Source organism: Heterodontus francisci, chromosome 17 (assembly GCF_036365525.1).
Source record: "Heterodontus francisci isolate sHetFra1 chromosome 17, sHetFra1.hap1, whole genome shotgun sequence".
In the NCBI taxonomy this organism is placed as follows: domain Eukaryota; kingdom Metazoa; phylum Chordata; class Chondrichthyes; order Heterodontiformes; family Heterodontidae; genus Heterodontus; species Heterodontus francisci.
The window spans coordinates 31,213,825-31,230,419 of NC_090387.1; the positions used below are offsets into that span (position 1 = coordinate 31,213,825).

General features: G+C 42.7%; 1 protein-coding gene across 4 annotated transcripts in view; it reads right to left on the reverse strand.

The window, feature by feature from the left end:
* Window positions 1–16,595, reverse strand: part of wwp2 (WW domain containing E3 ubiquitin protein ligase 2) — a 277,512-nt gene that overhangs the window by 141,307 nt on the left and 119,610 nt on the right. For all 4 annotated transcript variants that reach the window (XM_068049205.1, XM_068049206.1, XM_068049203.1 and 1 more), the window contains exon 6: window positions 7,199–7,295. In XM_068049205.1, the coding sequence (XP_067905306.1) occupies window positions 7,199–7,295 (97 nt within the window). The remainder of the gene's footprint in view (window positions 1–7,198; window positions 7,296–16,595) is intronic.

The window sequence follows — 16,595 nt, forward strand, 5'->3', positions numbered from 1 at the left end:
TTCTGGTAGTGTGGCGACCAGAATTGCACGCAATATTCTAAGTGTGGCCTAACTAAGGTTCTGTACAGCTGCAGCAGAACTTGCCTATTTTTATACTCTATGCGCCAACCAATGAAGGCAAGCATGCCGTATGCCTTCTTGACTACCTTATCCACCTGCGTTGCCACTTTCAGTGACCTGTGGACCTGTACGCCCAGATCTCTCTGCCTGTCAATACTCCCAAGGGTTCTGCCATTTACTGTATACTTCCCACCTGCATTAGACCTTCCAAAATGCATTACTTCACATTTGTCCGAATTAAACTCCATCTGCTATTTCTCCGCCCAAGTCTCCAACCGATCTATATTCTGCTGTATCCTCTGACAATCCTCATCACTGTCCGCAACTCCACCAACCTTTGTGTCGTCCGCAAACTTACTAATCAGACCAGCTACATTTTCCTCCAAATCATTTATATATACTACAAACAGCAAAGGTCCCAGCACTGATCCCTGTGGAACACCACTAGTCACATCCCTCCATTCAGAAAAGCACCCTTCCACTGCTACCCTCTGTCTTCTATGACTGAGCCAGTTCTGTATCCATCTTGCCAGCTCCCATCTGATCCCATGTGACTTCACCTTTTGAATCAGTCTGCCATGAGGGACCTTGTCAAAGGCTTTATTGAAGTCCATATAGATAACATCCACCGCCCTTCCTTCATCAATCATCTTTGTCACTTCCTCAAAAAACTCAATCAAATTAATGAGACACGACCTCCCCTTCACAAAACCATGCTGCCTCTCGCTAATAAGTTCGTTTGTTTCCAAATGGGAGTAAATCCTGTCCCGAAGAATCCTCTCGAATAGTTTCCCTACCACTGACGTGAGGCTCACCGGCCTATAATTTCCTGGATTATCCTTGCTACCCTTCTTAAACAAAGGAACAACATTGGCTATTCTCCAGTCCTCTGAGACCTCACCTGTAGCCAATGAGGATGCAAAGATTTCTGTCAAGGCCCCAGCAATTTCTTCCTTTGCCTCCCTCAGTATTCTGGGGTAGATCCCATCAGGCCCTGGGGACTTATCTACCTTAATGCTTTGCAAGACACCCAACACCTCCTCCTTTTTGATAATGAGATGACTGAGACTATCTACACTCCCTTCCCTAGGCTCATCATCCACCAAGTCCTTCTCCTTGGTGAATACTGATGCAAAGTACTCATTTAGTACCTCGCCCATTTCCTCTGGCTCCACACATAGATTCCCTTCTCTGTCCTTGAGTGGGCCAACCCTTTCCCTGGTTACCCTCTTGCTCTTTATATACGTATACAAAGCCGTGGGATTTTCCTTAATCCTGTTTGCCAATGACTTCTCATAACCCCTTTTAGCCCTCCTGACTCCTTGCTTAAGTTCCTTCCTACTGTCTTTATATTCCTCAAGGGATTCGTCTGTTCCTAGCCTTCCAACCCTTACGAATGCTTCCTTTTTCTTTTTGACCCGGCTCACAATATCCCGCGTTATCCAAGGTTCCCAAAACTTGCCAGACTTATCCTTCTTCCTCACAGGAACATGCTGGTCCTGGATGCTAATCAACTGACATTTGAAAGACTCCCACATGTCAGATGTTGATTTACCCTCAAACAGCCGTCTCCAATCTAAATTCTTCAGTTCCTGCCTAATATTGTTAAAATTAGCCTTCCCCCAATTTAGCACCTTCACCCGAGGACTACTCTTATCCATAAGTACCTTAAAACTTATGGAATTATGGTCACTGTTCCCGAATTGCTCCCCTACTGAAACTTCGACCACCTGGCCGGGCTCATTCCCCAATACCAGGTCCAGTACGGCCCCATCCCTAGTTGGCCTATCTACGTATTGTTTCAAGAAGCCCTCCTGGATACTCCTTACAAATTCTGCCCCATCCAAGCCCCTAGCACTAAGTGAGTCCCAATCAATATAGGGGAAGTTAAAATCACCCACCACTACAACCCTGTTACCTTTACATCTTTCCAAAATCTGTCTACATATCTGCTCCTCTACCTCCCGCTGGCTGTTGGGAGGCCTGTAGTAAACCCCCAACATCGTGACTGCACCCTTCCTATTCCTGAGCTCCACCCATATTGCCTCGCTGCATGACCCCTCCGAGGTGTCCTCCCGCAGTACAGCTGTGATAATCTCTTTAACCAGTAATGCAACTCCCCCACCCCATTTACATCCCCCTCTATCCCGCCTGAAGCTTCTAAATCCCGGAACATTTAGCTGCCAACCCTGTCCTTCCCTCAACCAAGTCTCTGTAATAGCAACAACATCATAGTTCCAAGTACTAATTCAAGCTCTAAGTTCATCTGCCTTACCTGTTATACTTCTTGCATTGAAACAAATGCACTTCAGACCACCAGTCCCGCTGTTCTCCGCAACATCTCCCTGCCTGCTCTTCCTCTTAGTCTTACTGGCCTTATTTACTCGTTCCCCTTCATTTATTTCACTTGCTGTCCTACTGCTCTGGTTCCCACCCCCCTGCCACACTAGTTTAAACCCTCCCGGGTGACGCTAGCAAACCTCGCAGCCAGGATATTTGTGCCCCTCCAGTTTAGATACAACCCGTCCTTCTTCTACAGGTCCCATCTGTCCCTGAAGAGATCCCAAATGGTCCAGATATCTGAAACCCTCCCTTCTACACCAGCTGTTCAGCCACGTGTTTAGCTGCACTACCTTCCTATTTCGAGCCTCACTGGCACGTGGCACAGGGAGTAATCCCGAGATTACAACCCTAGAGGTCCTGTTTTTTTAACTTTCTACCTAACTCCCTAAACTCCCCCTGCAGGACCTCATCACTCTTCCTGCCATTTACCACAGAAGTTCATTCCTGTGCAAAGTTCTATTTTTTCAAAGTTCTGCTTAATCTTTTATTTGAATTATTTTTCTCCCTTTAAATCCCTAGTAATGCTTCAGATAAGCCTGACTCTCCCTTCAAAAAGAGTGGATAGTTTTTGCCTCAGACTTCATGGATAATATCATTGATTCTCTACAGTCAGATCAATTAATTAAAGATGCTTTCAAACCAGGTCAAGTACTACTCTCATTTCCCTTCCTACTGAGGCAGAGCCTCCTATAATGTGATATGGTGCATCAAGCTGCTTGAACTGGCCCATTAATTGGAACTGAATCTGAATAACTTGAGTATTGGATCTAAAGTGGCTTTTCTGAATGGAAGCCCAATGCTCTTGTAATTATACAACCAGCCTGCTGTATGTCTAACTTTGTTTTCATTTTCAGTTGTCCCGGTTGCTTGAGTTGCATGGTATCCAGGTTTTAATTCAGCGACACTGCTGAAATTTAAATCAATCTCCCTGCTGTTGGCTAATGACAAGGCTGAATTAATGCCATCTCATTATTTGAATGTAATGATGCTACATATAAAGCATCCTTGGAGTTGCAGGTTTAAAAAATAAAAAGTGTGTATAGAACACATATACACACACTCTCTCTATACCATTAGGTGCTCTATATCTACCTGCAATAGCTGAACAGCTAACCACTGACATACATAGTCTCCCATTCTCAATTAATTGTATCTGCATATGATTGCACATTACCATCCTCCCCCATTTATAAATCTATAAATCTATAAATTAATAAAATACACAATGAAAAAGGTGCGTGTGGGTGGGGGGGGGGGGGGGGGGGGGGGGAGAAAGGAGTGTGATTCAATGAAAATATTCTTTTAACTTGCATACATTTTTAGTTCACTTTGCCCAATAAAAGCTCCCCAGCGATACAGTACTGCGAGATCTCCAATCTGGTTTTAATCAATGGCTAACAACTTAATCACTGTAGTCATACATGTGTTTGCTTTTTAGGAAATGTAATGAACCACTGCAATTAAGTTGCTGAGAAAACAATGAGGTATTTGTTACTACTGGGGTGTGCCACAGTGTCTGTAAAGTTAGCTAAAAACAGGGTCTGGGTTGAGAAAAAAATTAAATGAATGTAGCATAACCAAAAAATTCGATGTTTGGTTATAAGTATTGGACAAAGGAATATCAGATGCAAGATTAAGGTATTAATAGTTTTTTTAAAATCAATTTTTCAATGAACAGCTGCAAAAATAAGGTGCCCACGACCTCCTGTTGATATATTTTACATGTAGAGTTCAAAAACTCTACAGAATCAAAACGTAATTCCATCCATAAAACATACTTCAAAATAATATCTGCAATTCTGTTAGAATGTAGATTTTGTCACAGTAGCTCACATATGTGGTTAAACTGCATCAAACCTATCCTTTGAAACACGGCAACTGTCTAGAGCAACAAAAGACTTTAGATAAAATTAAATTCTCCCCTGTTGGCTTCGCATATTTGTACATCCATATGGGATATTTCCAATGGGAGAGGATGGCAAGAAAGTTAACAGTTGTATTTATACAGCACCTTTCACCTCAGGACATGCCAAAGTGCTTCACAGTCAATGAAGTACTTTTGAAGTGTAGTTACTGTTCTGATGTAAGGAAACACAGCCGCCAATTTTGAACAGCAAGGTCCCACAAATGGCAACAAAATAAATGACCAGATCATCTGTTTTAGTGGTATTGGCTGAGGAATAAATCTTGGCCAGGACACCATGAAAACTCTCCTGCTCTTCTTTGAGTAGTGCCATGGGATCTTTTACATCGACACAAGAAGGCTGAAGGCGCTTCAGTTTAACTTTAGCTTCGACAGAGGAAAGGAAAGTCGGAAAGGAAAGTCAGAAGGGAAATTAATCCAAGGCCAGTCATATATATGCCCCCCGGAAACCAATAAGAGAATAACACTGGAAGAGATGTGAGAGCACGTTACCCACATTGTGATGTTTGTCACTAGGAAAACATCTATTTTGGGATGGGCAATGGAAGGAGTACAAGAGAAACTGGGCAACTAAAATACTTCCTTTCACACCAAAATTAGCTTGGCACACTGAACAGAATTAAGCTTTCGGCATTAAAGGGCAAGACAACAACAACTTGTATTTATATAGCATCTTTAATTTAGTAAAACATCCCAAGGCGATTATGGAAGAATTCACAGTTCTTGTGACTACAATATTTGTCAGTTTTAATGGAATAATGATGTAATACTGTGCCCCAGATTTATAATTAATGCACTTATAATAGATTAGGTGTTGACAACAAAAACTGAAGGAAAAATTATAATACCAAGTAATTTCAGAAAAACCCGCAGAGTTCTACAGCAATTTTAACAGTTCTGCCTTAGCAGCTTTGTCTTCTGTATCACATCACCATGCTGATGTAGATTACAGCCCTCTGTCTGGAACTGGGTTACAGAGCTTAGCTTTGCCAGACTCTCCTCACTTCCCTTTTTGAAAACATTGCAGAAACTAACAAATATTCAGACAGAAGACGTCATGGACTCTGTTATAATACAGCTTTTCTTGGCTAACAAATACTCTCGGAAGCCTTTTCTAAATTGAAAACATGCTGATCAAATTTTAACAAATGAAACTGAGATAGACACCATCACTATTAGTGATGTTTCATCTGAATTTTACACTTTGGTTTTTATTTTCATCTTGTAGATCACTGTACTTTTTTCCTTTCTACAAATTTCCCATGTACCACACCCAACTCTTCAGCCAGCTGCTAGGAGGCTGCCTCACTGACTGAAGCACGACAGGTTTGTTCAGCAGAAAGCAGCAACTTGTCAGAAGATCATTCTGCATCTCTCCAATAATAATTTGGCAACTAACCAATGTAATTGCGCACCGGTTTTATTTTTAAGCTGCTTTCTGTGATGTATGCATCAATAAAACCTGCTTGGTTAGTTTAGAACTGTTACTATTATTAAAATTAGATATATATGTAGATTTCAGAGCTGTTCCTTTCTTAAGAATTTTGCCCTCTTCCCTCTCATCCTTCCTTGAATGACTCATTGAAGGGATACAGTTCTATAGGCACTGAGCACCCTCAAGTACCTCTATTTACATATGACCCTCAAACAAAGTATTCAACCATGGAGTGAGTATTACAGGCAAGACCAATCCTCACGTCACCAAACATTCCAATACAATTATTTCCAGCAGGAATCACTAGTAGGTATCAGAGCAACAACCAAGCCTGATTTATCCTCTTTAATCCAGGAAAATGAGACCAAATGTCGCATCTCTACCGATCAAACATGAAAGACTTCCACTTACAGCCAATTAAGTACTTTTTTTTTGAACTGTAGCCATTGTTGTAATGTCGGACTAGCCAGTGTCAGCCAGCTGACACAGCATATACCAATGACAGAACGTGTAACTTTGTTGGTCTGTATGGTTCAGATACTCTACTGAATAAACTTGATGAGCCATTGGGGAATGGGATTTTCCCTTTTAACACTTTAACTATATTTATCTTTATACACATCTCCCTCCCTCAGACTTGAATCCTATTCAGATAAAATGCCAAATTAATGCAGCAAAGTATTGTTGTAAAATACATAAAACCAACACAGTTCAATGACTTAAGTACAACCATAAATGCCTCATAAAACAAATGCATTTCAAGCAGGATCTTAAACCAGCCAGTAGCAAATGCCTTTACTGCGATCATTCCACTACATAATGTGTGAAGATAATCATTTCTGCAGAGGTCAAATTACATAGTTGTAAATAATATATCTTTAGCATGGTCTAATCAACTTATAAATACATTACATGGATAAATAAATCCATCCTATAAATAAATAAATCAAACCAAGTGTTTAATTCCCATATACAATTTCCAGAAATTTCTGAAAAATTAACTTCTAAACTAAGTGCAAAGGAGAAAAGACTAAAGTTAACTTTTACCTCAAATTTTAAAATCTTATTTTCAATAATATTTAAGTATTGGAAGAAACAATGGACTCTATGCAGCACATCAGGGTATGCATAGGTTTCTGGTACACGTTGTCAAGGAAGTATGGCGCTCCTGTGCTATATATGCAATTGCTAAATAACTGCATACATAAACCTGCAAAAGGCACCTTAAAAGTGCTTATTCTGCTGTATCCAACACGAAAATAATTCACCACTCATCCTGAATTACCAGTTCAAGACTAAAATCTCCTACTTCAAACCTGTGCATATAATTCACCCACCTAGAATCTATTAACCTATAATCTTAATAGGTTAATAATCTATACTAGATGGAGCTATGCGAAGAAAAAAGTATTGCTTTGAACAATTCCATCTCTTACCTCACTCTGTCTTGAGAATCATTGGTATGTGAGGGTGAACATTTTGAATCATCATCTTGACTTGTGCTTTGATGAATTCTACCATTCTGATGGAATTCTGTGGAAAAAACATAAAGAGGTAGAAACTAGCAGACATCATAACCAGTTGATCATAATCTTGGCAAAGAGCTTTCCTTCTCAGCACAAATCTACAGCTTGAAATAAACTACTTTCAACCAGCTCTGAACTGATTCAGATGGACTTAATTTAGTTTAATCCATATGAACGTTTTTAACTTTTTACCATAAGACATGCCATGGATAAAAGGAACATCCTGAGTCTCTTACTTCAATACACATAGTACTTAAGGCCACTAACTTATACTCTTGAGATGATCTCATAAAAAAGATACCAGCTCTATGTAAAGTTTACCCATAATCTCCTGAACAAGCATACTTATCAGGTTTAATACATTAAACAAAAGCTATTGGAGACTTGAAATACAAGAATGTGAACAGCCGAAATTACTGTTTAATTTATTGTTGGATTGACAAATTTCACAAGCTACTGTGATCATGCAAGGAGTTAAGTATGCAGTCAGACATTTTCTGTATGAGTGTTCAAAGTTTCGAATGCCAGGGTTGGTGTCCCAATTCTCAAAAAAAACTTGCTCCTTTAATTTTCAACACTTAAGAGTTTTAATCTAAATGCCTAATTTATGAATAACTATTCCAACAATTTATGAATTATACAACTCAAGATGCTAATCAAAATTTAAAAATATTTCACTACAAGTTCAGAAAGATTAAAGACGGTATTAATAGAGCACTGTAAGAAAATACACAACCAATTAAAATATTCGTATGCTGTGTAAAATATTTTTCATGAAAATAATGAATACCTGGCAGCAATTAGAAGTAATCGAGGAATTCTGCTCCCATCATAAACCACAAGAGCAAAATTTAAGTTGTTTATAAAGTACGTTTAATTCCTGAGATTAGATTAGTCTCAATAACAAATGACATTTGTTAATTTTTAAGAACAATTCCCTAGGATTTGTTTTATGTGAGGGATTTTTTTTTTTTTACTGCCTGCACCTGATTGAGAGATGATGTTGACAAAGCATGACAAATAATTGTGATAGCATTATTGCCAGCTAACCTCAAAACTCTCTTTATAATCAACAGCAGACTAAACTCATTAACTGGCTCCAGGCTCTTTTCTGTAAGAAGTTAGTTGAGTGTTCTACAACAGGAGAGGAAGCTGAGAGCATATACTCTTCAGAATGGAAGCAATTTTATGCCAGTTTTTCTAAATTATTCTTCCACTCATGGATTCGGGGAAAGTGCACTTTTTCCAAACAAAACATTCAAAAATTTATATGATGATATAAATCTTTAACATACCAACCCTCTAAAAGTTCTCCTCAAAGTAGACTGCTGTAGCCAACAGTTTCAGAAACAAGGGTTATCAGCAGTTGTTTTAGAGTAAAGACTTAGGAGCAAGCTCAATAGCTCATTATTAGATGTTTCTCCCATATGGGCAGTAATAACCTTTTTACATAAACATACAAGTTACATTTTCTAATGGAATATCTCTGTTACAATACATGCTCTGTTAAACGTTTTCAGTAAGCCAATATCTGTATACATAAAAACACAGATATACTATAAAAGCAATTTAAGGATGTCCGCTTCGACTGTTACTGAAGCACCGAATAAAAAGATATCCTGACATTTCCAGCACAGACACATTGCACCAAGCAGCCTCCTTCTGCACTACAACTGATTCCCTTGTGATTGTAAACACAAACTCTGTTCAATTAAAACCAAATATGTGGCTTCCCACCTTCCAAGTCTTATTTACTTTTGATTCTGGATTCAGAAATAAATATTGTCTGCAGGCAGAAGATACAAATTTTAATCATGAACTCAATTTTAAACTAGTCACAAAAATTTACATGACTTAACATTAGGATCTATGTTTCAAAATTGTAATGAACAGAGGTAAATTAAAATTGGCATAAATTGACATAATTAAAGATGGCCATGGGCAATCTTTAAAATTTTTAATAGATATGGTATTAAGTCAAAGGCAAAATTTTACACAGAACTGTTCCGATCAAACCAAACACAGAAGTTCCCACATGGCTCAGTGTATAACTATATCTTTGAACTGTTGGAATTGAGACACACAGACCAACATGGTCTCAGTTTCAATGCCTGGTCTGTGCTAAGTTAGCTGATCTCAGCTAGAGTGGCTACAAGTGCGCACTTAACCTCAACTGCACCTCACTTGCTTTCCAAATCAGGGTGACTGAATAAATTCCAATATGGCCACCAGTAGAACACTCTTTAAATTGTTTTTTTTAAATCACCATTAACACCATTCGGTTGCCATGCCCAAAGTGACAGAGCAGAATGTTGCAAATGACAATCAAGACTTGACCTCAAATTTGCAAGAATCTTGTTTAGAAGACTGTGCTCCAATTTTATTGATTAATGCTTCTTATTTTAAAATCAACAACTAAGTCAACAGATTTCAAAATACACAAGTAATGGGGTTAACAATGTAAACTCTCCAACTTAAACCAGATACTCTCCAACTTAAACCAAATTTTTCAAATGATTGGACATGAATGGTTATCATTCAATAAAACAGTCATATTTTGGTAGGTTAACCTATTAAATTGTGCAATCTTTAGAAGAAAGACACGTAAGGCAGCTGATAGCTCTACTTTTATTGCCATACTACTCAGGCAGTGACACTGGCACTTGCATCAGCATAAATTGGTGCAGAATACATACAAAAGTGGCAACATAATTGAGCAGTCAGATCCCAATCTGGCTCCTGACCTCGTGTCATACCACTTCGACCACGGTGAATTTAGTAGCAAGGAGACTTGCGCATGAGGGTTAAGGCACAAAAGAAAGTTAACATCTATAACAGAACTAAAGGTAGAGTGGATAAGCAAGGAAGGGAGATTACTTTTCATGCAAAAGTTGTCAAGCTGAGGAAGATAATCACATTTGGGTTTCATAGAGGAGGCGTTTTGGATTGATGTTCTGGCAAAATATCTTCAGGGAAGCTTTGGAAGGTGGAGTTGTATTAAAGGTTAGGGAGAGAATGGGATATAATTCTTCTTTGGCCTCCTTATCTCAAGAGACAGTGGATAAGCGCCTGGAGGTGGTCAGTGGTTTGTGAAGCAGCGCCTGGAGTGGCTATAAAGGCCAATTCTGGAGTGACAGGCTCTTCCACAGGTGCTGCGGAGAAATTTGTTTGTCGGGGCTGTTACACAGTTGGCTCTCCCCTTGCGCTTTTGTCTTTTTTCCTGCCAACTGCTAAGTCTCTTCGACTCGCCACACTTTAGCCCGTCTTTATGGCTGCCCGCCAGCTCTGGCGAACGCTGGCAACTGACTCCCACGACTTGTGATCAATGTCACAGGACTTCATGTCGCGTTTGCAGACGTCTTTAAAACGGAGACATGGACGGCCGATGGGTCTGATACCAGTGGCGAGCTCGCTGTACAATGTGTCTTTGGGGATCCTGCCATCTTCCATGAGGCTCACATGGCCAAGCCATCTCAAGCGCCGCTGACTCAGTAGTGTGTATAAGCTGGTGATGATGGCCGCCTCGAGGACTTCTGTGTTGGAAATACGGTCCTGCCACCTGATGCCAAGTATTCTCCGGAGGCAGCCACGATGGAATGAATTGAGACGTTGCTCTTGGCTGACATACGTTGTCCAGGCCTCGCTGCCATAGAGCAAGGTACTGAGGACACAGGCCTGATACACTCGGACTTTTGTGTTCCGTGTCAGTGAGCCATTTTCCCACACTCTCTTGGCCAGTCTGGACATAGCAGTGGAAGCCTTTCCCATGCGCTTGTTGATTTCTGCATCTAGAGACAGGTTACTGGTGATAGTTGAGCCTAGGTAGGTGAACTCTTGAACCACTTCCAGAGCGCGGTCGCCAATATTGATGGATGGAGCATTTCTGACGTCTTGCCCCATGATGTTCGTTTTCTTGAGGTTGATGGTTAGGCCAAATTCATCGAAGGCAGCCGCAAACCTGTCGATGAGACTCTGCAGGCACTCTTCAGTGTGAGATGTTAAAGCAGCATCGTCAGCAAAGAGGAGTTCCCTGATGAGGACTTTCCGTACTTTGGACTTCGCTCTTAGACGGGCAAGATTGAACAACCTGCCCCCTGATCTTGTGTGGAGGAAAATTCCTTCTTCAGAGGACTTGAACGCATGTGAAAGCAGCAGGGAGAAGAAAATCCCAATAAGTGTGGGTGCGAGAACACAGCCCTGTTTCACGCCACTCAGGATAGGAAAGGGCTCTGATGAGGAGCCACCATGTTGAATTGTGCCTTTCATATTGTCATGGAATGAGGTGATGATACTTAGTAGCTTTGGTGGGCATCCAATCTTTTCTAGTAGTCTGAAGAGACCACGTCTGCTGACGAGGTCAAAGGCTTTGGTGATATCAATGAAAGCAATGTAGAGGGGCATCTGTTGTTCACGGCATTTCTCCTGTATCTGACGAAGGGAGAACAGCATGTCAACGGTCGATCTCTCTGCACGAAAGCCACACTGTGCCTCAGGGTAGACGCGCTCGGCCAGCTTCTGGAGCCTGTTTAAAGCGACTCGAGCAAAGACTTGTTAAACACTTGTTATCCAGTGTTAAAAAGGACAAAAGGACTAACGTGAAAATTACAGGCTGATGAATCTGACATTTGTTGTGGACATAATGTTGAGACTATAATGAAAAGGGGTCCAGTGACATACATAAAAGAACATACAATCATAAAGTGCAAGTTAGCTTTGTTGGGACAGGAGTCAGGAGCCACCATGTTTGTCGAAACTCGAAATTTTTGAAAAGATATCTGAGCTTGTGGTTGAGAAGATATGTGGATGTCATTTGCCTGGACTGAGCAAGGCTTAGGAGATTGGTCCATACTGTGGATAAGCATATACTAAATGGGCAGTTCATTGAATTTAATTGACAACTGGCTACAACAAAGGTGGTCACGCATGGAACTGTGCTAGAGTAGTGCGAAGTCATTAACACGGGTGCTCAAAGAGCAATTCTGACACTTTTGCTATTCACATTATTTATCAATAATTTGAAATTAAGGATAGAGACAAAACTGTCAAAATTTGCCAACTATGTCAAGGTGAAAGTGGGCAGGGTTGTAAACTATCAAGAGCAAACTAATCAGGTGCAGGGGGATCCAGGAGGATTGGCAAGTTGGGCTGAGAAATGGCAGATAAACGTCAGTGTTAGTAAGTGCAAAGTTATGAGTTAAAGATTGGAATGGATTGCCAGATAGGCAACGAAGACCGATACTAAGTTAGAGGAAGCGGGACAAGCAATTGGGGTGCAAACAAGTTCAGGGATCTGGGTAGTGAATGGTGCATTCTGTTCTTTGGTGCTGCCCTGAAGGTCTCTACTGTGCCTGTACATTTCTATGTAAAATATTGCAAAATTCTTCAGAGGAAAAAGATAAATCCTGAACAGCAGAGTGCGCGTTCAGGGTGGTGAATAAAAGCCTGGTCAAAAAGGTAGATTTGGAAGAGGCTTTCAAAGTTGGGAGATGTAGCAAGCCTGACATTGTGGGGCCAATTCTTTGAAATGCCCCACAACAAAACATGGGATGAAAATGATACAAAAAGTCATAGCTCAATGAGTGATGTTTCTGTGCTGGCTTGTAGTGTAGGAGGAGGCTGCTAAGGAAGAGTAAGGTCATGAAGGAACTTGCAGATGATGGGCTTGTGGTTTTATAAAACAAATCAAATAAAAGGTTCTATACAGTGAGCAGGTAGACAACGCAAGTTGTGTACTTCAGTACACACCCTGAGTACCGATTGAAAGAATGCTGCCCGATGCTCATTCTGGACCTCTCGATAGCAGGCTTTGCCAGACTGAGAAACAGAAGCAACAACTTGCATGTATGTCATGCCGTCAGTACAGAACATCCCAAGGCATTTCACAGAAGCGTGATCAAAAAATAATTGGACACTGAATCATAGTCAACGAGGTGGGTTTTCAGGAAGGTCTAAGAGGAGTAGAGAGCAGCAGAGGGGCTTAGGGACAGAACTTTGTTTTATTAATTCATGGGATGTGGGCGTCGCTGGCCAGGCCACCCGGGACTCCCAGGGCAACTCCCTCCCGACTGTATTGCATTGTGCCACCACCTCTGCTGGGTCTGTCCTGCCGGTGGGGCAGCGTCTGGGGCATTGTCTGTAAGGTATGATTCTGTGAGTATGACTCCGTCAGGCTGTTGCTTGACTGGTCTGTGGGACAGCTCCCAACTTTGGTACAAGCCCCCAGATGTTAGTAAGGAGGACTTTGCAGGGTCGACAGGGCTGGGTTTGCCGTTGTCATTTCCGGTGCCTCGGTCGATGCTGGATGGTCTGTCCGGTTTCATTCTGTTTTATTGACTTCATAGCGATTAGATATAACTGAATGGCTTGCTAGGCCATTTCAGAGGACATTTAAGAGTCAACTACATACTTTTTTTATTCATTCATGGGATGTGGGTGTCACTGGCAATGCCAGCATTTATTGCCCATCCCGAATTGCCCTTGAAAAGGTGGTGGTAAGCTGACTTCTTGAACCACTGCAGTCCATGTGAGGTAGGTACACCCACAGTACTGTCAGGAAGGGAGTTCCAGGATTTTGACCCAGCGACAGTGAAGGAACGGCGATATAGTTCCAAGTCAGGATGGTGCGTGGCTTGGAGGGGAACTTGCAGGTGATGGTGTTTTCGTGCATTTGCTGCCCTTATCCTTCTAGGAGGTAGAGGTCTCGGGTTTGGAAGGTGCTGGCTAAGCAGCCTTGGTGCATTGCTGCAGTGCATCTTTTAGATGGTACACATGGCTGCCACTGTGCGTCAATGGTGGAGGGAGTGAATGTTTGAGGATGGGGTGCCAATCAAGCGAGCTGCTTTGTCCTGGATGCTGTCGAGCTTCTTGAGTGTTGTTGGAGCTGCACCCACCCAGGCAAGTGGAGAGTATTCCATCACACTCCTGATTTGTGCCTTGTTGATGCTGGACAGGCTTTGGGGAGTCAGGAGGTGAGTTACTCGCAGGATTCCTAGCCTCTGACCTGCTCTTGTAGCCACTGTATTTATATGGCTACTCCAGTTCAGTTTCTGGTCAATGGTAACCCCCCCCAGGATGTTGATAGTGGGGGATTCAGCGATCGCAATGCCATTCAATGTCAAGGGGGAGATGGTTAGATTCTCCCTTGTTGGAGATGGTCATTGCCTGGCACTTGTGGAGCGCAAATGTTACTTGCCACTTAGCACATACCTGGACATTGTCCAGGTCGTGCTGCATTTCTACATGGACTGCTTCAGTATCTGAAGAGCCACAAATGGTGCTGAATATTGTGCAATCAGCGAACATCCCCATTTCTGACCTTATGATTGAAGGAAGGTCACTGATGAAGCAACTAAAGATGGTTGGGCCGAGGACACTACCCTGAGGAACTCCTGCAGTGATGTCCTGGAGCTCAGATGATTGACATCCAACAACCACAGCCATCTTCCTTTGCGCTAGGTATGACTCCAACCGGCAGAGAGAGTTCCCCCTGACTCCCATTGACTACAGTTTTGCTAGGGCTCCTTGATGCCATACTCGGTCAAATGCTGCCTTGATGTCAAGGGCAGTCACTCACCTCACCTTGAGTTCAGCTCTTTTGTCCATGTTTGCACCAAGGCTGTAATGAGGTCAGGAGCTGAGTGCCCCAGGCGGAACCCAAACTGAGCATCACTGAGCAGGTTATTGCTAAGCAAGTGCCGCTTGATAGCATTGTCGATGACACCTTCCATCACTTTACTGATAATTGAGAGTAGACTGATTGGGCGATAATTGGCTGGGTTGGATTTGTCCTGCTTTTTGTGTACAGGACATACCTTCGCAATTTTCCACATTGCCAGGTAGATGCCAGTGTTGTAGATGTACTGGAACAGCTTGGTTAACGGTGCAGCAAGTTGTGGAGCGCAGGTCTTCAGTACTATTGCCGGAATATTGTTAAGGCCCATAGCCTTTGCAGTATCCAGTGCCTTCAGTCGTTTTTTGATATCACGTGGAGTGAATCGAATTGGCTGAAGTCTGGCATCTGTGATGCTGGGGACTTCGGGAGGAGGCCGAAATGGATCATCCACTCGGCACTTCTGGCTGAAGATTGTTGCAAATGCTTCAGCCTTTTCTTTCGCACTGATGTGCTGAGCTCCCTCATCATTCAGGATGGGGATATTTGTGGAGCCACCTCCTCCAGTTAGTTGTTTAATTGTCCACCACCATTCACGGCTGGATGTGGCAGGACTGCAGAGCTTAGATCTGATCCGTTGGTTATGGGATCACCTAGCTCTGTCTATTGCATGCTGCTTATAGCTTGGCATGCAGTTTGGCACACAAGTAGCCCTGTGTTGTAGCTTCACCAGGCTGACACCACATTTTGAGGTATGCCTGGTGCTGCTCCTGGCATGCCCTCCTGCACTCTTCATTGAACCAGGGCTGGTTTCCTGGCTTGATGGTAATGGTAGAGTGGGGAATATGTCGGACCATGAGATTACAGATTGTGGTTGAGTACAATTCTGCTGATGATGGCCCACAGCGCCTCATGGATGCCCAGTTTTACATTGCTAGATCGATTCAAAATCTATCCCATTTTCGCACGGCGGTAGTGCCACACAACACGATGGAGGGTACCCTCAATGTGAAGACGGGACTTCGTCTCCACAAGGACTGTGCGGAGGTCACTCCTAACAATACTGTCATGGACAGATGAATCTGCAGCAGGCAGATTGGTGAGGACGAGGTCAAGTATGTTTTTCCCTCTTGTTGGTTCCCTCACCACCTGCCGCATACCCAGTCTAGCAGCTATGTCCTTTAGGACTCAGCCAGCTCAGTCAGCAGTGGTTCTACCGAGCCACTCTTGGTAATGGACATTGAAGTCCCCCACCCAGAGTTCATTCCGCGCCCTTGCCACCCTCCTGCTTCCAAGTGATGATCGGCATAAAGGAACACTGATTCATCAGCTGAGGGAGGGCGGTAAGTGGTTTCCTTGCCCATGTTTGACCTGAGGGCATGAGACTTCATGGGTTCCGGAGTCGATGTTGAGGACTCCCAGGGCAACTCCCTCCCGACTGTATTGCATTGTGCCACCACCTCTGCTGGGTCTGTCCTGCCGGTGGGGCAGCGTCTGGGGCATTGTCTGTAAGGTATGATTCTGTGAGTATGACTCAGTCAGGCTGTTGCTTGACTAGTCTGTGGGACAGCTCCCAACTTTGGTACAAGCCCCCAGATGTTAGTAAGGAGGACTTTGCAGGGTCGACAGGGCTGGGTTTGCCGTTGTCATTTCCGGTGCCTCGGTCGATGCTGGATGGTCTGTCCGGTTTCATTCTGT